General features: G+C 52.7%; 1 protein-coding gene across 7 annotated transcripts; it reads left to right on the plus strand.

Moving 5' to 3' along the window:
* The first annotated feature begins 3428 nt into the window (after positions 1 to 3428).
* TJAP1 (tight junction associated protein 1) lies at positions 3429 to 27552 on the plus strand. 7 transcript variants are annotated; one of them, XM_068558743.1, is made up of 12 exons: positions 3429 to 3508; positions 4024 to 4115; positions 4541 to 4606; positions 12705 to 12834; positions 19923 to 20031; positions 20691 to 20813; positions 22440 to 22468; positions 23210 to 23371; positions 23581 to 23647; positions 24701 to 24808; positions 24910 to 24993; positions 25759 to 27552. In XM_068558743.1, exons 4-12 carry the CDS (start codon positions 12746 to 12748, stop codon positions 26857 to 26859), a joined length of 1872 nt encoding a protein of 623 aa, XP_068414844.1. In that variant the 5' UTR covers positions 3429 to 3508; positions 4024 to 4115; positions 4541 to 4606; positions 12705 to 12745; the 3' UTR covers positions 26860 to 27552. The 7 variants fall into 7 exon arrangements, with proteins under 7 accessions (XP_068414844.1, XP_068414847.1, XP_068414843.1 ...); XM_068558746.1 differs by lacking the exon at positions 12705 to 12834; XM_068558742.1 differs by lacking the exon at positions 4541 to 4606.
* Positions 27553 to 27792: the final 240 nt, after the last annotated feature.

Here is a 27792-nt window from a genome sequence, read left to right on the forward strand (position 1 = left end):
CCTTCAAGCTAACATGATGAAGAGTTCAAAGGACTATGGGGCTGAACCCAGGATGGTTTCAGCTCTTTTCCCAGCAGTTTCCTCCAATACCTGCAGCTCAAATTGCTGTCTTATTCTAAGACCCACTTCTTCTTTTTAAAATTTTTATTGAAGTAGAGTTGATTTACAATGTTGTGTTAATTTCTGCTGCACAGCACAGTGATTCGGTTATACATATATGTATGTTCTTCTTCATATTCTTTTCCATCATGGTTAATCACAGGATATTGAATATAGTTCCCTGTGCTCTACAATATGACCTTGTTGTTTATCCATCCTACATATAATAGTTTGCATCTGCTAATCCCAAATTCCCAATCCTTCCCTCCCCTAACCCCCCTACCCCTTGGCAACCACAAGTCTGTTCTCTATGTTTGTGAGTATGTTTCTGTTTCGTAGATATGTTCCTTTGTGTCATATTTTAGATTCCATATATAAGTGATATATGGTATTTGTCTTTCTCTTTCTGACTTACTTCACTTAGTATGATAATCTCTAGGTCCATCCATGTTGCTGCAAATGGCATTATTTCATTCCTTTTTATGGCTGAGTAATATATATATATATATATATATATATATATATATATATATATATGCCATAGCTTCTTTATCCATTCATCTATTGATGGACATTTAGGTTGTTTCCATGTCTTGGCTATTGTAAATAATGCTGCTATGAACATAGGGGCGATACAGAATGCATCCCAAGACCAACTTCCATTCCGAGGCTCTCTTCTGCTTAGCGTGGACACCACACAAACATTCATTCCAACGGGGAGACAGGATCTACATGAGTGAAATCAGGAGAAAGAACTGTCTCGGACCTGGGTGGATTGTGACCTGGGAAATACTTGCCCATGCTTACACAGGTGGGCCCTACAGCCCCTGTAGCCCTGTGGACACCAAGGCACAGACATGAAAACTGCCATCAAAAGGTAGTGAGCTTGACTCTACCACAAATTGCAGCTACGTCGTAAAACCCTGAAAGCCTAGAAGAGATCTTTAATCTTTACCGCCTTCCTCATAGTTCTTTTACAGTGAGAGCGAACAAGTATGTAATTGTGGCCTAATGAATGTATAGGTACACACGCATGTATGCATTTGTACGTCCACAGAGAAAGGAGTGATGAGGTCAGCCAGCCTCCTCATAGTAAAAAGAACTTTATCTTACATATCCTAAAAGTTAAAAACTCTGGCAGACTGTGACTCCCTTTCTTTTCAAAGGTATATTTATGTTTACTGACACTTTCCCTGCTTATAAAATATAAACTTAAATCGTTTTTCAGATTTAAATACCCTAAGTTTGTTAACCTGACAGTTCATGGGCCACCCTCCTCCTCTGGATCCCAAAACAATTTAGGGAAAAGTAGAGAGACGATCTTTCTTTTCTCTTTCTTCTTTCAGTCAGATTCCTTTAGCAAAGACTAAAAGTCATCTCAAAAAAATCTGAGTTTGTGGTATTATATCACAATGAATGTCACATTTTGAAAGTATTGTATGGACAATTTAAAGGGAACCATGCGGAAACGTACAATGACCGGGAACCCTTATTTGATAAAGCTCTGCAAGAACCAATATAATTGATTCATTTAGTATAATTTTATTAAATTAATAATAATAAACAGTCGAATGGGATTGAAAAACGGGGACAGGATGAGAAATAAAGATGACTGACCCCTCCTTCCAAGGGCCTGGGGATCTTTGCTGAGGTTGTATTTGTTGTGCTGTCAGAGGAGTGAGTGCTTGAGGCCAGCTCCACCAGGGGACAAACTGGGCTCCCAACCCTCGGCCCAGGGAAATGGGACACCTCTCCACTCTAAAATGCTGATGAGCTGTGGAGGGGAGAAGAACAGGGGAGCAGATGGAATTCCTGGACAATTGTTCCAGCTGTCACCAGAGAAGACAGGCAGGAGGGAGCACTGGATAATTTACAGAGGAACAGATGCTGAGGCTCCTCCGGAACCATCTGGCCAAAAGAGGCCTGGGCTCAGGGTGGATTTCGTCTTTAGATCTGAGTAAACTCCTCAGCCTCCTGCCCATCCCATTTCCTCTACCTGAACTGGGGCTTTCCCAGGAGAGCTCTGCTCCCTGAGGGCCCTGCTCCAGAGTTCCACCTGGCCCTCATCCTACTCCCTCCCTCCCTTGCTGAGTCTGGCTTCTGTCTTCATTCCCGTTCTTGATATGGCCAAGTCTGGCCTTAGGGACCTGTACCTTCTATTTATGCATTTCCCTATTTTACAGTATTTTCAACGCCTTCTCCCCATCGCTACATTCCAAAATCCCTCTATCACTTATCTCCATGCCATTTATTCATTCAATAAACATTTATTGAGTACCTACTATACCAGGCATTGCTTTAGATACAGTAATGAATGAGAAAAGTCCCAGAGCTCTGGAGTTTGCATTATAGTGGGAGATGGTCAACAAACAAAGAAAAATATGTCAGATAATGATAAGTGCTGTGAAAGAAAACATTAAAGCCGGGTAAGGGAGAGTGATTGGGGATGTTGTTTTAGATAGTTTGTCCAGGGAAGGCTTCTCTGAGGTGGTAACATTTGAGCAGAGACACAATGAGAGGAAATATCTGGAGGAAGCACATCCCAGGCACAGGGAACAGAAAACCTAAAAGCCCTGAGGCAGGAGTATTCGTAGTGAGCGGCAGAATGCTATGCTATCTATTTCTTAAGTATTTATTGTGTGCCAGGCACCTGTTAGGGAATATGAAGATGTAATCAGATATAGTTTTTCCCCTGGCAGCAGTTTAGTGAGACACACAACATGTAAATAAATAATTACAGCACAGGTAGCTACAATGAAGTTATGTGCAAGTGGCTAGAGATACCCAGCAAAAGGAGCACCAGATCCAATCTAGGATATTGGGAAAGGCTTCCTGGCGGAGGTGATAATTTGAGTTGAGGGCTGAAGGAGGAGTAGGAATTCATGATGCAAGGGGAGGAGAGGGCTTGGACGTTTTCAGGCCTGATGGCCTGGAAACAGGACAATGGGGAACATGAAGTCCCTGGGAGAGGTGGAAAATGAGGCTGATGAAGGGGCGAAGAAGCTGGATCTTAGAGATTTCCATGTGGCAAGCTGAGAAACTGCCTTTTATCCTTTGGGTGATGGGGAACCAGGGCTGCAACTCCCTGACTATATTTTTGTGCTCTTTCCCCCCCAGTCTTTTTTGGTTTTCTTTTTTGAATACCAGAATCTTTCCCCACGCTTCTCGCTATCGCCCTACTCCTGACACCTCCTTCCTTCTGCTGCCAGGCCACCAAAGCCTGCTCTTACGTCCCCATCCTTCCACCTTGTCTGGCGCCCCCCTATTCCCCAGTTGGAAGCCACGCCCCCATGACCACGCCCCCGATGACGCGCGGCGCCTAGTGCGTGGGGATTCCCGCGGCCGTGACCACTACCCGGCCTGCCCTGCGGCAAGATGGCGGTGTGAAGGGAGTGGGCAGCGGCAGAAAGTTTGTTGTGGGATTGGAGTAGTCGGGCCGGGAGTTTAGACTTGTAGGGGATCATGGGGACACCAACATGGAGTTGGGGCGGAGGAAGGACTAGCACCGGGGTTAAGAAGAGGAAATGGAGTGGTGGAAGGTTGGAGGCGGAGAGAAAAAAAGGCGATAGGGATGGAGGGGAGGGGACCTAGATTCCAGTGGTAGCCCTGGGGGAGGGGATTCGAGGCGGGGGAACCAGAAGTTGGTGTACAGCCCCGGAGAAGCAGAGTCACGAACTGGAGCGGAACTTCTTAGAGGAGAGTAAAAAGCCTGGAGTGTGGGGGCGGAGGCCCGACCGTACCAGGCCGGTGGGAGAGGAAAGGGGTCTTTTCCGTGGCGGAGGAGAGTAGGGAAGGGGGGAAGAGAGACCTGAAGGATGTTTGGCAGGTTTGGTAAAGAGGGAACTAAAGCCAATCAAATGACCCTCTTCTAGACTTAGATCAGCCTTTTCACAGTTCTTATAGCAGCATCTGCCCCAATTTCAGCTGAAGACTCAGGGGCCCCAGGGACTGGAAGAAATCACAATACTTGGAAAGAAGAAGAGGTAGCGACTTGCCCCAGCTCAACCCCAGAGCGGGTAAGGTGGCCTCCGGTGACAGGCTGGCATGCTCCCTGGGAGCGGAGCAGGATGCATGGGCTACGAGTGATGCTGAAAATTATTTAATCTGAGAAGGGCACTCTTCTATAGAGGCTGCCCTTTGCCTGTGGTCCCTAAGTTAATGTTCTGCTTAGATCTCACGCTGATTTTTGAGAGTTGGGTGTAGAATTGAGCCGTGTATGCCTTCACCTGTGCAGGCGAACGTGGGCAAGAGCATAGAGATCAGGCTGAAAGTATTTGAACACATCCCTGTCACAAGCAGTGCATTCATGCTCACTGTATTTTCTTTGATCGCCCCATCACATCTTCAGTTTGGTATCCTGCCGGAAGTGGAGATTTGTGGGTGACAGATGGTGGGGAGTCATAAGAAGACAAATTTCTGGTGGTGTTCACTAACCATTTAGGTACCTGCTGTCACCAGTTCCTGAATTCACTCTTGCAGCATGTCTGTCTCTTGATCGTTTCTTTTGGTAAGGAGGGCTCGTTAGTGTTCTTTGTGGGTGTGGATTTGGTGGGTAGGTGGGGTCAGAGGAGGGGGGGAGGCAGGTTGGGATTAGGGAGGAGAAACCCAGGTCAGTTTATGGTAAGAGGTCAAGCTGACTGGGATAAAGCTCTGCGAACATTTTTCACATCATTCTGTCCCTGAGACACCTTCAAGTATCTGAAGAACTGGTGTTATTTAGCTGTGACTTCATTTCTAGAAGGTTGAGAAACTTCTCTTTCTGCATACAATTTGTGGATGTCCCTAGGAAATTGCGATCAGCAAGGACAGTGTGGTGAGCGCACATAGAGATTAAGAGCACTGACTCTGGAGCCAGATTGCCTATTCAGATCCGCACTTTGCCATTTGTAGCTCTGTGACCTTTAGAAATTGCACAGCTCACTATGCCTCAGCTTTCTCATCAATCAAATGGGGATGGTAAGAGTACCTATCTCATAGGGTTGTGTGAGGGTCAAATAAGTCAGTGTATTAATGTATTTAGAACAGTGCCTGACACGCAATATGTATTTGTTGTTATTATGCTAGTCAGATCTCAGCACTAATTTCTGCTTCATGGTTGAACTTGGTGTCTCTCTGTGGAGGACCTGTACTGGTTTGAGCTGCTATCCTGATGTTAAGGAGAAGAGGCACAGCTTTTGGATAGTATAGATTTTGTGTGCAGTGAGAATATCCTCGTTAAGCTATTTAAAGTGATGTTTAAATGCCAGTGATTTCCTGTTTGAAGCTGTGAGGCTGCAGAATTATCTGATTTGCAGTTGAGTGATAATAATAGTGCTTATTGAGCACATTCTGTGTGCTTGGCACTATTGTAAGTGCCTTACCTGTATTAAGTAATTTAATACTGTTAGTATCCCCATCTTACAGATGAGTAAATAGAGGTGCAGAGTGGTTAAGTAATTTGCTCAATGTCACCTAGCTAGTAAGTGGCAGAGCTGGGATTTGAACCCAGGCAATCTGGCTTCAGCAGTTGAGCCTTTTTTTTGCATTTGGTATGAAATTAACTTTTAAATATGCCTACTGGCAATGTGTATCTTGTTTGCTTGTAATGATGGTTAGAGGTATACCCATATTGTCGTAAAATTTTTTTTGTTTGTTTAAAAAATGTTTTAGGAGCTGAGCTCTTCATCTCAGCTCTCTCCTTCCTCTCAGAGATAATAACTGATGCAGGGATTGGTGAGGGAGTGCCCTGTGCCATGTTAGCCAAATCTGGACTCTCTCTTTGTGATTCAGCTTGGTGACTGTGCTTTGGAAAACCTTGGGCTGGGTTGGGTGAGCAGACAGAGTTACACTGGGATCCATTCTTAGCATGCATTAAAGGTGTGGGTGTGTGGGTTAGTTAATGTAGATGTAAATATAAGGCTCAATCTGACTATGATTAGTGACATGAGCAGTTGAAGTAGCCATAGTGTTAAACTCATAGACGGTCTGGATTCGTCTTTCTTTTAAAAATAGCAAGTAGCAAACAAACTACACAGGGGAAAAAATGTGGCATTTTAAACAGCTCCCTCCCTCTAACGTGAGAGGAAAATGGAAAATAAATGTGCTTCTGCTGAGGCTTATGTTGTTGAGGAAGGCCCTGTTGCCGAGCCCAGGTCTCTTTCATTTTACCAGGCAGAAGACCCGTGTGCAGCCTTGGGGCAGAGGTGTACCCAAGGATTGATTGACTGGCTTTTCCTTTGCCCTGTATTTAAGACTTACTCTTCCCCTCCTTCTGAGTCATGTCCTGTCTATTTAACACGCCCTCGGGGTCCATCTTTTTCTTCAGTAAATGACTCTCCATTCTGCCATCAGGGTAGGCACGCGCCTGGTGTCGGGGGCTCAGGACCTAGGGTTTGCCCTGGGAATTCTGACGCAGCCCTGTGATGAACTTTTCTGTCTGTTGTGGCGTGTGTGATTTTGAGAGGTAGACAGCATCTGTGAGTCTCTGCTCCCCTCCTCCATCAACAGAGGAGCCACGTGTCTCAGGATAATGTGCTTTATCTTGACTCGTGTCTTCGGTCAGCATGCTGAAACGTGTTATCTCCGTAGAGTACACCTTTGTGTTTTGGTAGAAGTCCTCAGACTTTCTAGATTCAGGTCACATTTTAGCAGATGATTGAACTTCAGGGTGAAGGCTGATAGATTTTGAGCTGATTCTCCCCCTTTAGCATTTTCTTTTTGTTGTTGTCTAAATCAGTTTCTTCTTATAACACCCCATATTCATGTATTATCTTTGAATCGAATCCCTTCACCTCCTCTCGCCACCATAGTTTGAGTGCCAAGGACCTGTGGGTAAACTGGGCCTTCATTTCTTCACCTGGATTCAGCCTCTTAACAGCTCTCTAAATTTATCTCATTCTCTGTAGCTTCTGGGCCTTTGCACAAGCTGGTCGTGCTGTCTGGAATGCAGACATTCCAGACTCCCTTTACCTTCCTTATTGCTCTTGTGGTCTCAGTTTAAATGTCACTTCCTTTGGGATCCCACCGCCCTTTACTGTCCTTCTGTGCTTACTTCTATTTTAGCACTTAGGCTGCATTGTAATTGCCTGTTTACTTGTCTGACTCTCACAAGACTCTGAGTGCCTTGAGAACAGATACTGTCTTACTCACTATCGTATTCTAGCATTTAGGATAGTGCAGGGCACATAAGAGGTGCTTTATAATGCTGTGGTGCATACGGATGAATGAAATGTGGGCAGTCTCTCCCTACTCTACCCTGCTGCTCTAAAAATTATTTTCCTATAAAAAAAACCAATGTCTCTTCCCTTAGAAAGGCCATGGTTTCTCCCTTGTTTGGGATAAAGTCCACACTCTTTAACGTGGTATGCAAAAAGCACTCTGGCCCAAACTCAACCCTCTGGCCTGAGTTGCTGCCACTCTGCTTCGTTTGTCCTGTATTTCCTTGCTCCTGAGTTTCCTACTGCTCCGGAACCTTTTCTAGACATCCGCTTACTTTTTTCTTCTTGCTTGTGCACTTCACTCTCTCCATAATGCTCACCTCTGTCTCTGAAGCTCTGCTCATCCCCTGAGACCCAGCTTTTCTGTCTCCTCCGATGAGAAGACTTCCTTCCTTTCCTTTCTTCCTCTGTGTCCCCACAGCACTTTGAACCTCTGTCCTGGCACTTACCATGTTGTGTGGTGAGTCCTCTGTTTACCTGTCTGTCTCTTTCACTGAGCTGACCCCCTGTAGAGGAGGGACCCTCCCTGATCATGGGGTGGGGAGATAGGGGAGACTGGGAGGGTGGGGGTGAGGGCAGTTGGAAGTGGGGTGAGCGATGTGGTAGATAGAGTCTGATTTTGGAACTGGGTGTTAATCCCGACTCTGCCCCTTACCAGCTGTGCAACTTTGGGCAAGTTGCTTAACCAGTAGGATCACTGGTCTTGTCCCCTATACAGTTTTTTTTTTTTTTTTTAAATATTTATTTATTTATTTATTTATTTATTTATTTATTTATTTATTTATTTATTTATGGCTGTGTTGGGTCTTCGTTTCTGTGCGAGGGATTTCTCTAGTTGTGGCAAGCGGGGGCCACTCTTCATCGCGGTGCGCGGGCCTCTCATTATCGCGGCCTCTCTTGTTGCGGAGCACAGGCTCCAGACGCGCAGGCTCAGCAGTTGTGGCTCACGGGCCTAGTTGCTCCGCGGCATGTGGGATCTTCCCAGACCAGGGCTCGAACCCATGTCCCCTGCATTGGCAGGCAGATTCTCAACCACTGCGCCACCAGGGAAGCCCTTGTCCCCTATAAAGTGAAGGTGACATTACCTTTTTTGCAAGAGTATTGAGCATTAGAGATACTGAGTTCACAGCCTGTAGCAAGGTGCCTGGCATATGAAGGATACTCGGTAAATATTTGTTAAATGAATGAATCCCACTTTGGAAAACTCAGTGGATAAGAAAAGGCTTTGTTTTTATTCAAGGTAGACTAAGCCTTTTGATTTTTGCCAGGTAAGCAGGAACATTTTTGAGATGGGAGTAAAATTGAGAGAGTCTCCTTTTTTGTGATGAAGCAACAAAACAGGTGAGACTGGGGACAGCATCAGTGTGCAAAATAAGATTGTTGATCCTTCTCCCCATCTGTTATGTTGAAACAACTCCTTTGATGGACTGTGACATGCATGCGAGATTGGCAATGACCTTGGTGGGCACAGGTGGGGGTGGGTAGGTGGTGGATTTGTAAGATGGTACAGAAACACCCGAACGAACTTTTTGCTCAGTCCAATAGTTAAGGCTGGGGATGACTGGATGGCGTGTTTGATGATCCATGTTCCCCGGTGTTTTATAGACTGAAAAATGCTGGGTGAAGCTGATGGAACACATCTAGGCATTGAGGAAGGCAGACTTCTTGTCCCAGTTTTCTTAGGGCTTCGATGATCTTCTTGTGCCACAGAACAGGCTTAACTCAGGTGCTCCCCGGAAATGGGGTTGGAAGCTGAGGGTTGCTGTCCATTCTTTGCCTTTTTGTTTTTGGTATCATTGATGGGAGTAGTTCTTTGGGCACCAGTTCTGAACAAACACCAAAGGAATTTGTTTCCAGAGGTCTAGACCTCTTAATTGTATAATGCCGGGTGGTGCTCCAGTGTGACTTTACAATCAGAGGAAGATTTGTCTGGGTTCTCGGGAGGGCAACCTTTTTGTCTGGTCCTTAAACCCCTGCCCCAGCCAGGTGCCTCTCCTCTTTGCTCTCAGAGCACTCATCACACTATGATGCAGGGGGGCAGTTAACCTGTCTCTCCCCATCTAGGGGCAAGATCTTCTTTCTTTGAAGCTTCTCAGGGGCAAGGTCATTTATTGAAGGCTGAGCGTTAGACTGTACATAGTAGGTGCTGAGCAATCCTGGTTCTTGTGTGACCCAACCCAGTCCTTCCTTAGACTAAAGCAGGTAAGATCTATCTGGCAAAGCTTTTTGAACCCTCAGGAAGGAAGGTCCTGCATAAACAAACGGTGATAGTATTAACGATCACATTACTAATTATTTTCCAGGGTTGAGTTAATGTGGTTAAATGATCTTCCAGGTGCTTGGCTTCAGCTGTCTCCCTTTTCAGCCTTATGTTCTAATCACACTTCCCTAAGCCAGCGGGAAGGAGTTAAAAGAGGAATCGAAGTACACACAGGTGTATTTTCTTGCTTAATTAGCATCTTCTAAAAGGTCTTTGGCTGCTGGCATCCTCTTTGTTATTCATTAAGCTCCTTTTAGTGCCCACTGTAAAATGCTTGCTTTTCTGTTGTATCACTGGTCCTGTCTTGGTGGGCCCTATGCTCACAACCAGGACTTACTACAGCCTTGTTAGTGCCTAGACGAACCAAAAGGATGAAACCAGCAGGCAGAAGTGGATTGAAGGAGTTTTCCCCGGGCTCTACCCCTCATCCCTCGGTGTGGGGTGCACACTGCAATGTGGCACATCTTCCTGATGGCATCTTGGCAGGAGTAATAAGCTGCATTGTATGTTAAGCAGATTTGAGAGGAGATTGGGTGAGCCAGCTGGACTGGATTGTGTTTTGTGCTTTTAGGCTTCAGAGGGACTGAGTCCATGAGTAGAAGAGTGAGAACTTTGTTTGGTCTGTCTCGTAAGTGCCAACTGTCTACTAGGTGACATTTGGAATCTATAAAGGACATGGCCCCCTATTTGTGAAGAGCTTCTGTGCTCTCACAGTAAACTGTGGAGGGATCTCCCTGAGGGTAGGGACTGCTTTTTGGGAAGTCAGCCTAGACCCGAGAGCCCTGTGCTTCCACTCAGCCAACCAGAGGGATAGAACTCTGTGCTTATTGCCTTGGGTACTGAGCAGTGGCCTCTTTGCACCTTCCCAGGTAAGCCAAGTGGGGAATTCAATCTCAGAAGTCTTTGAGGGTCTTTACATCAGGGCAGAATTGTTGTCGCTTTCCTGTGGCTCCCTGGAGAAGACAGCTTTCCAGGCTTTGCACTGGAATTGGATATGGAGGGTTCTGTCCCAGTGTGTCTGTGGCCTTGGGCAAGTCACTTGTCCTCTTTGTCACTTCAAAATGGGAGAACTCCACTTGTTCCGTGGGCCTCACTAGGCTCTAAGGATCAAAGGAAATATAATGGAAGGGAAAGCACTTCCAGAATGGTAAAGCACAGTACAGACGGAGGGATTTTGTCCGTTTGTCGAGGAACTGTATGTTTTCATCGTAAACATAATGTATGTCCTCGTTTAAAATACCAACCATACAGAAAAATATGCAAAATTAAAAGTAAACTAAAAACACCTTTCCTTTCTTCCCCCACTGCTCCTGTCTAAGCCCTTTCCCAAAGATAGGGAACTACTGTTAACCGTTTATCATGTCTCCTTCTAATCATTTTTGTGTCCTTCCAGACATTCCCCATCGTGTATCGCCTGTAAAATAAACAAAACTCGATAGTAATACATACTGTTCTTCAGCTTGCTCTGCCCCCCCTAACAGTTAACCCCCGGGAGGTGGGGGTGGGAGTGAGTCCCTGTTGGAGCCTTTGAGGATCCTGCTTGCAGCCTCCTGCCCAGCCTGGTGCGTTCCTGGGGGCTGGCTCCTTGGGAGGATGGAACAGCTTTCCTAGAGGCTCTTGCCACAGCAGGCACCCTGCTTATCTCTGAGGGATTGTCTTTTATTCTGGGATGAAATTTTCTGGCAGGAGTGCCCTTGAGTGGGAACCAGGATGGGTACAAGCGTGATGCGGGCATCAGCACTCTCGCCTCACGTGTTTCTCTCCTTCACTCCTCTTTCATCTTTGGCTGGGAAGGGAGTAGACTTACCTGATTTCTCAACCCCTGTTTTAGTGCAGAGAGAGTCTCCTCTAGTTCCTGAAACCTTGGATTAGCCAGGTCACTTGCTGCTCTACCTTTCAAAAGCAAACCAGACCCAGCTGGTGTTTATTTATTTATTTGTGTGTGTGTGGTGAGGATTCGGAAGGTAGCCTGCCCATGGCCATGCTTCCTTGCCAGTGCAGGGAAGAGGTCAGAGCCCACAGGAACAGTTGTCATCTTCTCTGCTAGATGGTTATCTCACCCTTCATGGTCAGGCCTTGGCCTTTTGACCTCTGGGGCTGTCAGAGCGATGCGGGGAGCCCAGTGAGGAGGCAGTTGGGAAGCCTGTCGGAGGCTTCTCCTGCCTGTGTTTATTGTTGGCCTGGGCTTGGGAGAAGGCCAGGCCCATATGTGGGGCCAGGGTGGTCTCTGTTCTCCCCTTCCTTCCCCGAGTCATCTCGTCATCTGCAGGCCTTTCAGACAGAAGGGCTTTCCTGTCCTGCTGACCCAGGGGTTGCATCTTGGGTGGGGGTCTCTGGGATTCCACTGCTGTGGCACATTTGCCTTGAGATCTCTAAGCCGGGGTATGTCACTTCCCCTAGGTGGTTCTGGAGGCTTCAGGAAAGAGTGTTCCTTGGGCTAGCTGTGTGGGAACACTAGCCTTTCTGGGCATTGCTCATTGTGAGGGGGTGAGGTAGTCCCTCTCAGGGTCTGGGGAGGCTGGCTGTAGCATAGCCCTTATCCTTGCTCTGTGGGTTCCTCTGGGGCCAGCTCACTGCGAAGCATCATTCCCTGGCCCTTTCAGAAACTGAAAGGTGGCAGTGTGTCACCCGTTCCTTTGACTGGCCCAGCTGGCTGGGGTGCACACTGCCCCATTGTCCTGGGCTTTCCATGCAGCTCTTGTTGCAGCCTCCGGTCCCTGGGCCAGTTCTCTCCCAGCCCCTTTCCTCGGAGCCCGTGGGAGGTGGTGGGGTGAACTCTGATGGCACAGGCCTGGGCTAGGTGGCAGCTGCAGCTGTGGGTGGCTTTGTTCTTACAAGCAGCTTTCAGGGCTCTGGTGCAGGCTGGCAGCAGTGTTCCGGGAGTAGGTGAGACAGGGGAGCTTCCCCCTGGTAGCAGTGCCCCGTTCCACAACGGCAATCCTCTCTTTCTGTTGACCATCCCTGGGGTCATGAGCTGGGCTCGCTGCTTGGCAGGGGGAGTGCTGTACTTTCAGGAGGCATGCTTTCCAGAGTGGAGAAAGCCCCTGAGGGTCTGGTGGTAAGTCTGGGGGAGTGTCCCTGTCAGGAGAGTGCAGTGTGTACCCTCAGGCATCCTGCAGCTTGGCAATCCTTCTGCTCTCTCTTTGCAGCTCCGGAGTTGGGCTGCTCACAAACCAAGCTGTCTGTTTGTATGGAGTGCCTGGAGGGCGTCTGCCATGAGTCTGTCGCTAACCGTGCTAACCAGGAGAGCTGGCTGGTTGGGGAGAAGACACTAACCCTGTGAGTCTGACCTGGGCCAGCTAACCTGCCCTGGGGGTGCCGCCAGCCATGCCTCTCTTCTCCTTTCCTCCCCCTGGCCTGTGCCTTCTCCCCTTTGCTTACATCATGCCATCTCCTCTGCTCGCTTGTCCTTACTACTGAGTTCCCTCCATTTTCCCAGTCTCCTTGCTGTGGGTGGGGCTGTGCATGGGCACCTGCCCATCTGCCAGCCTGCTGCTGGACTCTGCCCCTCCTTCTCCCTTCAGTTAGTACCATGCCTATCAGTTCTCCCTTAAAACAGAATGGTTAGCATTTCTGTTTAATCTGCTTTTAGCACCATGGAGTTTGAGAACATCCCGCAGTTACCATACTGTTGGTTTCACGCCTCAGAGACAGATGGAACGAGAGTAAGAAGGGAATTTTCTGCTAGACCGGATAGTTTCGTCCCTTTATCAACAGGGGAAGATGGTGGGGATTCCCTGGTGGTCCAGTGGTTAGGACTCGGCGCTTTCACTGCCGTGGCCTGGGTTTAGTCCCTGGTCCGGGGACTAAGATCCTACAAGGCCTGCGGCGGGGCCAAAGAAAAAAGAGGGGAAGATGCTGTTGCCATTATTCTCATCCCAGGATACGAATTGAATTTAGGATCAATTGCAGGTTCTTCTTGGGGGTGGGGAGGTTGAGGAAAACCTTGGCCTGGCTGTGGGAAGTTGCCTGGGCAGAAGAGTGAAACTACTTAAACTGAAAGCTGGAGCCCAGAACCAGGTACCCATCTGAGATGTAGCTCCCATTGGCGACCGTGGCTCTGGGAGGTGGAGTGGGTGGAGTTAGTCCCCCCACCGCCTTCCATGTCTGGAGCTTCAGGTGGACTTTAACCACAGAGAGCTGGGAAGGGCGGCTCGGCCAGAGGGGGAAGGACCTGCCTTTGGACTCCACAGTGGGCCTAGGAGAGGCCTTGGCCTCAGCTTGCCATGGAGAAGCCCCCGACAAGCTCCCACCTCCCTCCAGGCTTGGAAAGGAGAAGTGGGGTCCAGAGGTAGCAGGAAGGCCGATTGCTCGGGGCTCCCTGGTGTTCTGCACGGGTAACTCTGTAGATAGACACTGTCTCCAGCCTCTGGAGGCAGTGCAGGGTGGGGTGGGCTGGATGGGGGAACTTGAGACCTGGAGGTCCTCTAAGTGGATTCTGTTTCCCTTGAGCCAGGAGGGAGATGGCAGGGAACTGCCTGCGACCATGAGGTGTAAGTGTGTAAATGAGAGAGGGGGTAGGTGCTGCGCGGATGTGTAGGGACCCTGAGTACGGAGGTAGCTAGCCGGAGGGGTTTGTGGCTTGGGCGTGACCAGGAGAGCAGAAGGGGCGTGGAGTGGCGGGCTGATTCAGGGCCACCCTCACTTTGCCCTTCCTTAGGAGAGGGCATGGGGACTAAGGTCAAGTGCTGGTTATGATCCTGGGGATTTTTTGGCCCTCCCTTTGGGCGGGGGTTGGTTTGCTTGGATCATCATCATCAGTAGTCTTCAGCCCCTTTGTTCCTGTCAAGTGTTTGCTTGAATGAGAGGCCAGGTGGATAGACTTGAGGTATTTGCTCAGGTGGGGATCCAGGTGAGCTCTCACAGGTCACCAGCACTAGTTCTGAGGCCTCAGGATGACTTTGGGGCACAATAATTCCCACCCATTCTAGCTTTTAAAAACCTGTCAGTCTGTTCTGCTTCGAGCGGGCAGGGGGCCAGGTCAGGGCCGCAGGCAGCATGCCCCAAGAGGGTGAGGTCGAACTTGCCCCGAGGGGTGACAGGCCTGCCTGGGGGAGGGGCAGCAGGGCTGGTCTGGGCACAGACTGGCATCTTCCAGCCTTGTCATCAGCCCAGAGCAGAGCCTGCCTGGGCCCCACCTGTGCTCTGCTGGCTGCTTGCCTGCCACGCGCCCAGCGTCGCTGAGGGCTTTGCTCAGGTATCTCAGGAACAGCTGTGCCGGAAACTAGGGGCCCGGTGTGGGGAAGGCCGAACCCAGCCTGCTTTGGTAGGATCGGCTCACTATGCGGCTGTTCGCTGACAGTCGAGGTGGAGAGGAGCCACACTGACTGGGGGTGGGGTGGGAGGGGCGGTCCTTGTGGGCAATCTCAGGGGCCCCTGCTGGTTATAGGGCTGGCCCTTGTAGGGTGGTGGTTTGTGTTTCTTGGGCCTCAGCTGGAGGCAGAGGCTGAATTTCAGAGGCTTGAGAAGCAGCTAGATATGTACGGCAGGAGTGTGTCCTGCCCTGAGAGGTGCAGCTTCCTCCAGGCCTGTAGTGTTCAGAGACTACATCAGGGCTCACAGCTGAGGACGATTTCCGCAGGGGAGGCGCTAGTCCCTGTGATCAGATGTTCCTGTTTAGTGGTTGATTAGGGACTTCAGGAAGGGCCCATATTTGTTTTCTGTTTTTTTAAAAAATTTGTTTATTTTTTATTTATTTTATTTTTGGCCGTGTTGGGTCTTCGTTTCTGTGTGAGGGCTTTCTCTAGTTGCGGCAAGCGGGGGCCACTCTTCATCGCGGTGCGCGGGCCTCTCTCTGTCGTGGCCTCTCTTGTTGTGGAGCACAGGCTCCAGACGCGCAGGCTCAGTAATTGTGGCTCACGGGCCCAGTTGCCCCGCGGCATGTGGGATCCTCCCAGACCAGGGCTCGAACCCGTGTCCCCTGCATTGGCAGGCAGACTCTCAACCACTGCGCCACCAGGGAAGCCCCCCATATTTGTTTTTATTATTTATTTATATCCTGCTGGGTCAAGGCACCATACAGCACAGCTGGAGTATTCTGAAAAGGGGCCGTTTTCCTTTCATTTTAAAAGCACCAGTGATTGCTAACGTCCATTTGACTTTCTTTGGGTGAATACGAAAGAAGGGCTTTAACGGGTTTTGTGGTGAGGTGTGTGCCTTCCCTGATTCAGAAGATTGGGTTCAGTGGCCCCTTGAGGTCCTTCACTTGCTTGATTCAGTGACGGCTGGGAGCAGAGAGACATTAGTAAGTTCAGAAATGGTCTGAGCCCAGAGGAACTGTTGGGGCCCTAATTTCTTGAAGAGAGTGTGGGTGATGTGGGGAGCTGGGGAAGCAGGCGGTGTCTCTGGGCAGGCAGCTGAACTGGGCCGGTGGACGGGGTAGTGCAGAACTTGGGAGCTAGAGGGGACCTCCAGTGGGGGAGGGCAGAGTTTGAAAAGCCAAAGAGCCACACCTATTTTGGATTCAATCCTGTCTCCCTCTGCTGGGCCAGTGTTGAGGGGGTAGCCTCTGAGCCCTGAGCAGAGAGAAAGCTGGATGCTGGAACCTCCCTTCCTCTCCTGCACCGGTGACTTTCCCCTTGGGCAGACCCACAGAAAGGATGGCAGAGGGAAGTAACAGGGTATCCTTGGCTTAGAATTGAACCTTTTGCTGTTGCCTCTGTGGGTGTTTGCAGGGAGTAGGAGAGAGGATAGTGGTTTGGAGATGATCCGAATTCTGAAGAGGTTTCTCCTTACCCTACTTCGCCTCCAGCAGCGTCATCCCTGACCTCGATTGGAGGCCCCAGGTCACATACCCACACTCTCCGTATCCACAAAGGGGAGCGGGTAGGAGTGCCATCTCCTGGTGCGAGAGAGATGCTTGGCAGATGTTTTGTCCTTTGATTAAAGGACACTGCTCAGCCAGCTCCTGGCGCACATTGCTCCTTGTATCTGTCTCTGATACACGCTCTGCTCAGCTGTTCAGTGGGTTCACAGTGCAGGTTCGCTGTGCGTGCCGAGTCCCATTTCTAATGAAAGTAGACTTTGTTCTCTGGAGGCAGCTAATCGTGCCCCGTGGGCTGTAATCAGGGAGAAGGTATTTCACGCAGGGCAGGCGGTAACAGGCGGCCTGAGCCGACTGGCAGATTGCAACATGGCAATTACGAAGCTATCACCCGCCCGCTCTGCCCAGCAGATAGGGGGTTGAGTCTGTCCTCTGAACTGATTCTGAGTAACTGAAGAATGAATACTATGCAGGAGAGGAAGGAGGAGCAGGAGCTAGGTGGGGTGGGGGCAGTGAGGAGAGCTGCTTTCCTTTCTCACCTCACCTCCACGAGATGGGGAGGGTTTACTGCTGCTCTGGGTGTCTTCCACAGCAGTGCCTGCAGGTCCAGGCTGAGGAGCTGCAGACCAGACTGGGTCAGCCAGGGGTTTTAACTTAGGCTTCAGCCTTTCTCCCAGAGCACAGCTGTTCTTGTAGTACAAACCCAGCATGTGATCTGGTACCCCACATCCTGAGTCATCTGCCTCCAATTCCTTGAAGCTCAGGTAGTTTGTGGTGAGGGATGGGAGTGGGATTCTTCCCTGTCAATTTCTAGAACTTCTAGAAGACTCTTTTCTCGGAGGTGCCCTGGAGCCAGCTCAGCATCCAGAGGCCAAGAGGACCCAAAAGGCCTTGTTTGCTCCTTGTGGCCCATGGCACATTCTGAGTTGTCCAGCTTTCCCTGGGGGCCTCTTCTTCTTGACATGGGATTGGGAGTCCTCCTTGGGCTGCAACACTCCAAAGCAACTTGGGAATCTTGAGGTGAAGGAGATCTGGCCAGTGGAGGCTGCATCTAGTAGCTGGGTCTTCCTGGAGGGACCACTCTGCTGCCTTCCAGCTCATCTTTCCTCTTCTCCCAGCTTGTGGACCTGCTGTCCAGCTGCTTCTCACTTTGTTCTGCAGTGCACCTGGCATTGCTCTCACTCCTGGGCCTGACCTTCCCTGCCGTGCTTCCAGTCAGGGACAGCAGCCTGCCAGGTGCATCGAGTCCCTGTTCAGTGCTGGAATTGTGGTCCCCTGTGGGCTGGATCTGGGGCACTTAGCAGATCTCAGGAGTTGGAACCAGGGCCCCAACAAGCACTGGAATTTATGGACATGGGGCAGGGAGTGGCACGGACTTTTCCTCGTGGACTTGTGTTGGGGTCACTGAAGGCTCCCTGGTGGACTGTCTCGCTAGTGGACATTGTCTTCTGCTTCCCCAGTTGGGAGTCGTTTCCCTCCCTGTGACTGACTCTGACACGTATGAAAAGAGTTTTCTCTGGCTGGGAGAGAGAACCTCCCATCACCACTACGTTTCATCCCATAGTCCGAGCCTGCACTTACGATCCATCTCACTGCCAGCCACATCCACACTGTCTGTCCCCTCAGCAAGCCAGATTATCTTGCCATGAAAGCCCTGGGAATATGTGCTGTGGGGCCGTGAGGTCAAGATGAGGCAGGATGAGCTTGTAGGACATGTGATGGCTAGAGCTGGGGCAGCAGGGTATGGAGTGAGACCGCTCTCTCTCCTCACAGGTAGAGTGACCAGTTACCTGGGCCTGTCAGTGTCTTCCCTGCCCACCCACTGCCCACACAGGTGTCCCAGTACCTAGAGGACAGGGTGGGCATTGGCAGGAATAGGGAAGAAAAGAGGCTGAGAATAGAGGGGGTATATAAAGGGGCCTGCAAGGAGAAAGGGCTACTCAGCTGAGTGGGGAGCAGATGGGGAAGGGAGGAAGGACCTGGCTTCTCCGCAGAGAAGGGGAGAAGGCAGAGGCCAGCTCTGGATTTCCCTGGAGCTCTTGGCTACCTGTATCTCTTACTCCTGCGGCTCTGGCTCTTCCCCCTTTTGTAACTCATATACACCCCCACGCTGAGACCCCCTGACGATCAGAACCCAGGTGCCCAGGCTGGCTTGGGACTTTCTGGGCCTTTCCCCCGGGCCAGAGGAGCTCCCACCCAGGGTCCCACCGGGAGGGTAGCCCTGGGGAACATGTAGGGGTGACTACACCTCAGGAATGTGCTGTCCCTTCAGGCCTGCCTGGATTCCTGCGCCTGGAGTCAGCCCGACACGGCCTGCTGCACGTGCCCTGTGGGGACCCGCTCTGCCTCACTATCAAAGGGCTGGGGTGGCGGCTCGTTCCTGCTGCCAAGCCCCAGAACCCCACGCCAGAGGCCAGGCTGCCCAGACAGAGGAGGGAGGCCACTCCTGCTTCCCGCCCTCCCCGCCCCCTCACCGTGCTTCCTGCCTCAGGCCCTGTTGGAATGTGACAGGAGTCGTGGCCAGGGCTTGTCCCAGCAGCAGGAACACACGCTTTAGCCCGCAAGGCTTCCCTCAGCCCCAGCTCTGGTGAGGTGGATGGCTGCCGCGAGATTGTTTATGCCCAGAAGGCCACCTGAGGTTACTGCCTCCATTGGTCCCTGTGGTGGCTGCTGCCCCCATGCTGCAGCCCAGCTCATTACAGGTGGGGGAGAGGTCAGAACCCCAAGAACCTGGAGGGGACCTCAGAGGTCACTCAGTCCAGCCACCTCTGTGCAGATGACAGATTTATCCAGTGAGGAAGGGACTTACCCAGGGCCACCCTGTGTGTCAGACGCAGCACTGAGCCCAGAAGCCAGGCGTCTCAGCTCCCCAGACTGGGGCTTTCTACACAGGGTTTTGCAGCCTAGGCACTATCGACATTTTGTGCTGATAATTCTTTGTTGTGGGAGGCTGTATTGTGCCTTATAGGATGTGTAGCAGCACCCCTGGCCTCTACCCACTAGATGCCAGTACCACCCACCCGTGGTGTGACAACCAAAAATGTCTTCAGACGTTTGCCAGATATCAGGGGTGGGGGGAGGAGGGGGCAGGGGGAGACCAAAATCACCCTGGTTGAGAACCATCATTGCTCTAAAATGCTCCTTTTTCTGATTTTCTCCTGGACCTACCCCTCCTCATCACACAGTCTGTTCACCACCATTGTCCACAGAACTAGGTGTTTGGGCTCCTTCTGGAAACATTGCTAGGAGCTTTTTTCCCCAGCATCTTCTTGGGCCTCTATTAGGCTTTTTCCTGGTGTTCTCTTCTGCAACCCATGTGCCCCAAATCTCTTAGTTGTTTCTAGACTCTAAGAGGCCTGGGAGATGAACAGGACAGATGTGAGGGAGGATAGGGACAAGACAGGACCAGACCTATCCCGGAATCAGGCATGTGATAAGCCGAGACCGTGAACACACACACAGACGCACATGTGTCTCCTCTGGGCCTGGACAGAGCTTTCATGGGGAGCCCAGTGCTTCCACCCTTGTCCCGCTCTCCCTGGCGGGTACTGACAGACAGGCGGCTGACACCTGGTTTCCACTTTCTTCCCTTCTCTGGTTTCAGGAGCTATTGGCTAGAGGAAGTGGCGGGGCTGTGGGATGCAGAGAGCCGAGGGCTGACTCCCGGACAGCGGAACAGAGAGAGCTGCCGACAGGCGGACGGTATGTTCCTGGTGAGGCCTGCGCCCCCCACTGGGTTCCCTCCTGGGGAGGCTGGCAGATGAGGTGGCAGCAGGCTGTCCCTCTTGGTGGGGGCTGGTGAAAAGAGTGCTGGAGGCAAGAGAGGCTTGACCTTCAGGGCCCTCAAGCTTGGTGACCCCCTGGAGGAGCTCAGGTTGGGAACACATCTCAAACCCTTACTTTCTGGTTACGATTTTTTTTAAAGCTAACATTTATTGAACATTTCCTGAGTGCCAGCTACCGTTGTTAGTGCTTTACATAATCGTTAAAACAACCCTATGAAATTGGTGCCATTCTCAACCCAGTTTAGAGTTGAGGAAACTGGTGCTTGGAGAGCAGCTTTTTCTCTGAGGCTGCTTTCCGAGCCCACAGGGGCAAGGGGTGGGCCGCTCCTCGGGCCCAATCCATACTCCCTGCACCTAGTCCCTGGACCCTGGCTTCCTCTCATCTGTTCCCCCTGGACCCGGGCCCCCATCCAGCACGCCCCTGACCCATGGGCACTGACACACCAGAGTCCAGCCCTTCGAATGACCCCAGCAGCAGCCCAGGCCTGTCTGCCTGCCTGGTGGCTCCTACATGTCCTCTTTTTTTCTCAGTTCAGAGGCCTCTTGCCACATCTCTGAGCCTCCTCCTTCCTTGTTCCCCTCAGCAGGTTGAGGAGCCCTCACCTCCCAGAATGACCAGTGCAGCCCCTGCTAAGAAACCCTACCGGAAGGCACCACCCGAGCATCGGGAGCTGAGGCTGGAAGTTCCTGGCTCCCAGCTCGAGCAGGAGGTCAGCAAGAGTGGTGTCCCTGCCCCGGCTGGCAGATGCAGGCCCCTGAGGTGGGGTTCTGGCTGTCCTGAGGGCACATCTGGTCCCACCAGTTGGGGTGAGGGTGTGGCATTGCTGGTATACACTTGGGCTCTCAGTTGCAGCAGTGCTGGTGGGGGCCATGTAGACTCATAGGGGACAGCTGTGACACACGTCCATGTGTCCAGGACGTGTAGCTCAGCAGAAGTGATCCCATGCAGTATTGTTTTTCACGCAAGAGGCAGCCCACCCGACGGAGGGGTGCTAACCTGCCTGGAGGCCAGGACTCTGGTCCTTCACTGGTGGAGCAGAGCCATTCAACTTGCGGCCCCTCTGGGGGCCATTAGGAAGCAGTGCTCCAGCGACTTCCCCCAGACTAGCTGTTCTTTGCTGTCCCTGAAAGTCAGGCCCTCCTCCAGCTTTCCTTTGTCTAGCTGACACTTATCAAATACGTGCTCCCTGCTCGGAACTGCACTAGATTCTTAGGAGGGCTTCTTCAGGCAACTGCAGAGCATTCTCCAGATCGGTTTTCCTCCCTCGTTCAGCTTAGTGCAGGAGGAAACAAGTGCTGCAGTTTATTCATCTTGCTTCCGTGTCTCTATCCTGTTGCAGTGCATGAAACACATTTAAAGAACTGGAGAGATGGCCAGCACGTGCCGAGCATCAGGCATACCATGGCCCACTCTGGTCACATTCACGGCAGAAATGCCATCCATGACTTGCCCATTTTCAGTTCAGGAAACATTAAATTAAAAGGCCAGATATTGTGCTAGGTGCCACCCACTGGGCATTCCCCTGGTTTTGTAGATGAGGCCACTAGGGTTCAGCAAGATTAACATAACCAGTGTATGGTACAACAGGATCAATCCAGGTGTCAGTGGCTCCCAAGTCCATGGTCTGAGCCACCCACCTCACTGTCCTGCCTGTGATTGGCATCCTGAAGCAGTCAGGCCAATCAAATGCTGCTTGACATTGCCCTCCTGTCATAGCACGGGTCTGCTCTGCTTTGCGGTTGGCTGAACTCTGGCTTGTGACCAACGTGGAGGCTTGAGGAGGATGCGGCAGGAGGGTGAAAGCAGAAGATGCTTTACTTGTCTCAGTCAGGTTTAGCCCAGAGGCTCTCCTTCCCCCACGCATTTGTGCCTCCCGAGCCTCTGTGAGGGCCTGATTCTGCCCTGGGGGCCAGAAGGGCTTTGGCAGAGCTCAGAACCCTACTCCAGCTCGCCTGGCTTCATCACTTCTCTGGAAAGTCTTGGCTATGCCTGCAGGGCCCACTAGGAGCCCAGTGAACAGCTGAGAGGATCTCTTTAGCCCTGGGAGAGGTAGCATGGGTACCAGGACTCATTTGCAGTTGGCTCTAGGATTAAGAGGGGTTGGGGCTAGTGTGGGTAAGGGTGAGGGTTGGAATCTGGTTGGCACGGGAGAGAGTAGGCTGGTCCAGGTGTTACTGGATTGCCTCTATCTGCGGGGCCCTGCAGCCCACTTGTGCTGTGAGAGTCTCTGGGCTTCAGACATGACCGTTTCCAGGGCTATTTGGAGGGGGTGGGGAGCAAGCAGGAGGCCAGTTGTCCAGACCTGAGCCTCAAGCTTCTGTTCTTTTGTGCCCAGGAGCCCCTGACTGACGCGGAGAGGATGAAGTGAGTATCTGCTGCCCGAGAGCCTGCCTTGCCTCAGCTCTGTCCCTCTTAGCTGCAGGCGAGGCTGTTGTTTCATTTGGGCTTTTCCTTGGATTAGGTAGAGGTAAAGGTTGGGGTGGGGTGTTTTAGGGACTCTGGGAGGAGGCTTGAAGTTTTGGATATTCCTTCTGGAAAAAGAGGTTTGTTCCATGGGCTCCAAGAGGACCTGGCATCAAGGAGGTGGATGGCTCTGAGGGGGCTGCTCTCGCCAAAGCTCCCTTCCCCAGCTCCTGGCCCTCCTGTGCCACCTGCCTCCCCGCAGCCCTTTCTGTCAGCTACATGAGGCCTCTGCAGAGGAGGGCAGCACTGGGCTGGGTTTCCAAGAGATGAATAATGGAGGAGCCTGATCGTGCAGTGGGGAAACTGGAGCTGGGGGCTTGCTGGCCAGCTGGCTTGGGCTGTAACCAGAGACAGACTGGGAACTCTGGCCCCTGCAGTTCTGTCTTCTCGTTCTTCTACAGTGAGGGGGGCAGACTGTCCTCTACCATCCCCTCTTCCCCTCCCAGCCAAGCTGTGATCTCAGTGCCAGCAGGCCTATGGGATACGCTGCCCCAGACTCAGGCTGAGTCTCAAGGAGTCCCCTGCCCACAGCTACCTGTTCTCACGTCACCCCTACTCCTTCCTTCCTGAATCCATCCTGGAACTCTAGGGTGGCCCTTCTATCTCTGATGCCCCTCTGCCCTTGACCCCTCACCCTACCAGGCTTTTGCAGCAGGAGAATGAGGAGCTTCGCCGGCGCCTGGCCTCGGCCACCAGGCGCACTGAGGCCCTGGAGCGCGAGCTGGAGATTGGGCAGGACTGCCTGGAGCTGGAGCTGGGCCAGAGCCGTGAGGAGCTGGACAAATTTAAGGACAAGTTCCGCAGGTGTGGGAACGAGGGGCCGGGACACACATGCACGCATCTCCCTGTTCATAGGAGGTTAGCCGGGAGAGGTTTCAGAGATCATCTGATTCTGATGCGAAAACTGAAGTTCTGGGAGGGGCACTTGCCCAAGATCCCTTATGAAGGAGGGGCTGAGCAGGGTCTGAAGAACAGGATCTTGATCCAGGGGTCTGCCTTGTGTCCCTCTACAGGCTGCAGCACAGCTACACGGCTTCCCAGAGGACCAACCAGGAGCTAGAGGACAAGCTGCACACGCTGGTAATCTGTCCAGGAGGGCAGCTTGGCTGGCGCTGTGCTCACAGGATAGCAGGGGCTGGGACTTGCCAGGGGACTGCCATCCTGCCCTGGGCTCGGGGCGGGGGGGGTGGTGGGGTGGGCCGTGGTGGGGAGGGGTCCGCAGTGTGCTGTGAGAGTCAGGACTGTCTTAATGCTCACACTGTTTCTCTTCTCTCCTCGTCTTCCCTCATGCTGCCACCGTTGCTGCCGCACTCTCCTCTCAGGCCTCTCTTAGCCACAGCTGGATTTTTGCAGTTGCGTCTGAGTTTGTGTGTTTTCTCCCTTGCCCTCGCCTCCTCCTCAGCTGAGATCTGGGATTGCTGGGGCCCGGCCATTGCCCTCTGCCCACTCCTTTCCTCTTCCTCATGTGAGGCCTGTTCAGCAGTCAGTGCCTCCCTCCTGGGGGACAGCTGGGGAGCCTGTTCTTGGCTTGGGCAGAGTTACTGATTGATGTCACCACTGAATGCTCACAGCTTCTTGGCTGCAGTGGGCAGCAAGCCCCGGCCGTTTGGGGGAAGGGGGCCTGTGGATCCAGTCCATGAGCTGAAGATCAGAAGACTGCTTCTGAGCCTGCAGCTCCCTCCCTGCTCAAGTAGATAATCTCATAGGCGCCCCCAGCTGCCACGCAGCCCCACTCCCCACCTCCTCCCGCTTCCCAGCCTGATCCTGGAAACAGCCACAGGCAGCATCGGCTTCAGCCCCTGGGTGTGCACAGTTCTTGCCTCTCAGGTACCAGCTGCCTCGCCTGGTGTGTAGAGCCCCTTGAGTGCCCTCCAGGGCCGGGCAGCTCTTAGACTGCTCTGTCCTGGCCTGGGCAGCTGTCAATCATGCTCAGAAAGCCCCCGCCCCACAGCCAGCCTGGACTGCAGGAGAGGTGTCTGGTCTCCTTCTGTCTGTCCATCGTCTGTCTCTGTGTGCCTTGGCTGCCCTAGCACCTGTGGCTTCCTGTGTCTCTGGGCCGGGAAGAGGGGGAGGGGAGGGGAGAAAGGGCTGGCTGGGGTGTGGACTGGGTTCACTGTGAGTCTTGTGCCTCAGATAAAGAAGGCTGAGCTGGACAGGAAGACGCTGGACTGGGAGATCGTGGAGCTGACCAACAAGCTGCTGGACGCCAGGAACACCATCAACAAGCTGGAGGAGCTCAATGTACGGTCACCTCGGGGGCCTCCCTGCCTGTGCTGCCATGTCCCGGCCCCGCCTTGCTCCCCTGGGCTGTGCCAGGCTCTGAACTGCGTCTGTGTCCGCAGGAGCGGTACCGGCTGGACTGCAACCTGGCTGTGCAGCTCCTGAAGTGCAACAAGTCTCACTTCCGTAACCACAAGTTCGCTGATGTGAGTGGAGCACTCTCCCTGCCAATGCCCGTCTGCGCTTTTTAGGACCCCTCCAGCTCCAGTTTCTACCGCTCTCTCTGTCCTGTCCTTATACCTTCAGCTCCCTGCTTTCTGCTTTGCCTTCCCCTCGCCTCCCTGTGTCCTCTGAAGCCAGTCAGCTCGGCCGCTGGTTGGTGTCCTGCATGCTGTCAAGGGCCCATCACTAGGGGCAGAGCGGGGACTGGCCCTGCTGGTATTTCTGGAACAGAGACAGGGAGAGAGGATCTCAATTTCCGGATCCCATGCAGGAAGGAGGGGGTTGCCAGAGGTATGGGCCATAAAAATAATTGAGAGGGCCCCTTGCTCCAAGGGGCAAACTCTAGACCCCAGCGCTCAGGCTCAAGGTTGATGGGGCCTACAGAAGGAGTGAAGGTATTTCTAAGGCTTCTGGTCAGTACTGATTCTCAAGCTTGTGTCTGGTTTGGGCAGAATCTACCGCTGAGATGGGGAAGTTAGACGTTTGAGAGCATGTGGGCCTTAGCACCAGTTCTGGGTTCAGATCCTGGCTGTGTTAATCAAAAGCTTCAACTTATTTTACCACTACCGAGCCTCAGTTTATCTGCGAAATGAGGATATACCTTTGTGTGCTGCGAGAACAGGTGATAGCAAAGTGCCCAGCACACGGGGGGCCTTATATGTGGCAGCCGTCATATCTGCCCTGAAGCAAGCTGTCTTAGGTTGGGCTCATTCACGTCTCTCTTCCCTTCTCTCGCTCCTTTACCCCAGCTGCCCTGTGAGCTACAGGACATGGTTCGGAAACATCTGCACAGTGGTCAGGAGGCTACCAGCCCAGGGCCTGCCTCCAGCCTGGCCCCAGGGGCTGTGGTGCCCACCTCGGTCATTGCCCGCGTGTTGGAGAAGCCGGAGTCTCTTCTGCTCAATTCGGCCCAGTCAGGCAGCGCCGGGCACCCCCTGGCTGAGGATGTCTTTGTGCACGTGGATATGAGTGGGAGTGACCCAGGTGACCCAGCCAGCCCCCCAGCTCCGGGAAGCCCTGTCCCCCAACCCAACGGGGAGTGCTGCTCTCTGGGCACCGCGGGGGGCTCCCCAGAGGAGGAGATGTCCCTGCCGGCCTTTGAGAAGCTGAGCCCCTACCCCACCCCGTCTCCGCCCCACCCACTGTATCCTGGCCGCAAGGTGATAGAATTCTCTGAGGATAAGGTGCGGATTCCCCGCAACAGCCCCCTGCCCAACTGCACTTACGCCACCCGCCAGGCCATCTCCCTGAGCCTGGTGGAGGAGGGCAGTGAGCGAGCCCGCCCCAGCCCAGTGCCCAGCAGCCCTGCCTCGGCCCAGGCCTCCCCGCAGCACCAGCCCAGCCCGGCCCCCTCGGGGCTTAGTGCCCCGGCCAGCTCTGCCAGCTCCGAGGAGGACCTGCTGGCCAGCTGGCAGCGGGCGTTTGTGGACCGCACTCCGCCCCCGGCCGCTGTGGCCCAGCGCACAGCCTTTGGACGTGACGCGCTCCCTGAACTGCAGCGCCACTTTGCTCTCGGTCCCGCTGGCGGAGATGAGGAGGTGCAGGCATCTTCTTCCCCACCCGGTGAAAGTGGGCTTTTGCTGCCAACAGAAGCTGACCCTGGCTTTCCCAGGGAGGAGGAAGAGGAAGAGCTGAACCTGCCCATCAGCCCCGAGGAAGAGCGCCAGAGCCTGCTGCCCAGTGATGGTGGCACAGAGGAGGGGCCTGGCACTCCTCGCACTGAGGGCAGGGCCTGGGCACTCCCCAGCTCCGGCCGCCCCCAGCGCAGCCCCAAGAGGATGGGGGTGCACCACCTGCACCGCAAGGACAGCCTGACCCAGGCCCAGGAGCAGGGCAACCTGCTCAACTAGGGCCCTGCTTGCCTTCCTGCCACTGCTGCACGGGGACTGCAAGGTGCCCCAACCCTCGCGGCTCAGGGTCCTCACCTAGCCCAAGCCCTTGACCTCTGCTCCCTGTGCAGATAGGGTCAGGCTACACCAGGCCTTTCGGCTGCACTGACTGTAACTGGTACCAGCTTGCCTCATGGTTTTTCCTTCCTGGAATATTTATTCTCCAAAGGTAACATGCAGCTGGGGCTCATGACCTTTCTTCCAGTCGGCCCAAATTGGTCTGTTCTGGGGAGCCGAGGGGTTTAGTGCATCAGTGTTTATCCTCCATCCTCCTTTCATATCCACCAGTTTTCTATTTTTATCTGGCGCGGGGGTGGGGGGGTGGGAGGAGGGTCATTGGGATTATTAACCTCTAATTTCAGTTTTCACCTGTTTCCCTCTCCCCCCAAATCCTCTGCACGAGCTGTTGCCTTCAGGGGCCTGGCACAGCAGGCCCTCGGGGGGATGAGGGAGAGGACTGACTCAGGGCTCCCCTCAGCTGTTTCCTTCCTCCCTCTGGAAGGGAGTAGAGGGTGGGATTCAGGGGCCTCAAGCTGGGTTCTAGGTGAATCCTGGTCCCACTCCCAACCTTGGCTCTAGACTGTTAACTCCCAGCTTTGGGAAATTTTCCCATCAATAACTATTTTAAAATTAAATAAAACTATTTTACTGGTATGGCCTAATTCGTCTATTAATGACCTTCCTTCTGCCCTTATTCTCCCCATTCTTGAGTATTCCCAGTCCTAATCACGTCCTAGTCTTTGCTGCTGGCTCCCCCCCTACCACTGCTCTGCCTGGGGCTTCCCTGGGCACAGAGCATCAGGCGGTGGGAGAGGGTGTACCTCAAGTAACCCTGGCAGGGCCCCTGAGTCTCTCCTTGAGGTAGGGTCCAGCCCAGCTCGGGGCGGGGGGCTC

Source organism: Eschrichtius robustus, chromosome 12, assembly GCF_028021215.1.
Source record: "Eschrichtius robustus isolate mEscRob2 chromosome 12, mEscRob2.pri, whole genome shotgun sequence".
In the NCBI taxonomy this organism is placed as follows: domain Eukaryota; kingdom Metazoa; phylum Chordata; class Mammalia; order Artiodactyla; family Eschrichtiidae; genus Eschrichtius; species Eschrichtius robustus.

Coding starts and splice junctions, on each gene's coding strand:
- TJAP1 (XM_068558743.1), top strand. CDS start 12,746: ATGGAGTGCCTGGAGGGCGTCTGCCATGAGTCTGTCGCTAACCGTGCT. Junction 22,469..23,209: donor ACTGACGCGGAGAGGATGAA/GTGAGTATCTGC, acceptor TCACCCTACCAG/GCTTTTGCAGCAGGAGAATG. Junction 23,648..24,700: donor AGGACAAGCTGCACACGCTG/GTAATCTGTCCA, acceptor CTTGTGCCTCAG/ATAAAGAAGGCTGAGCTGGA.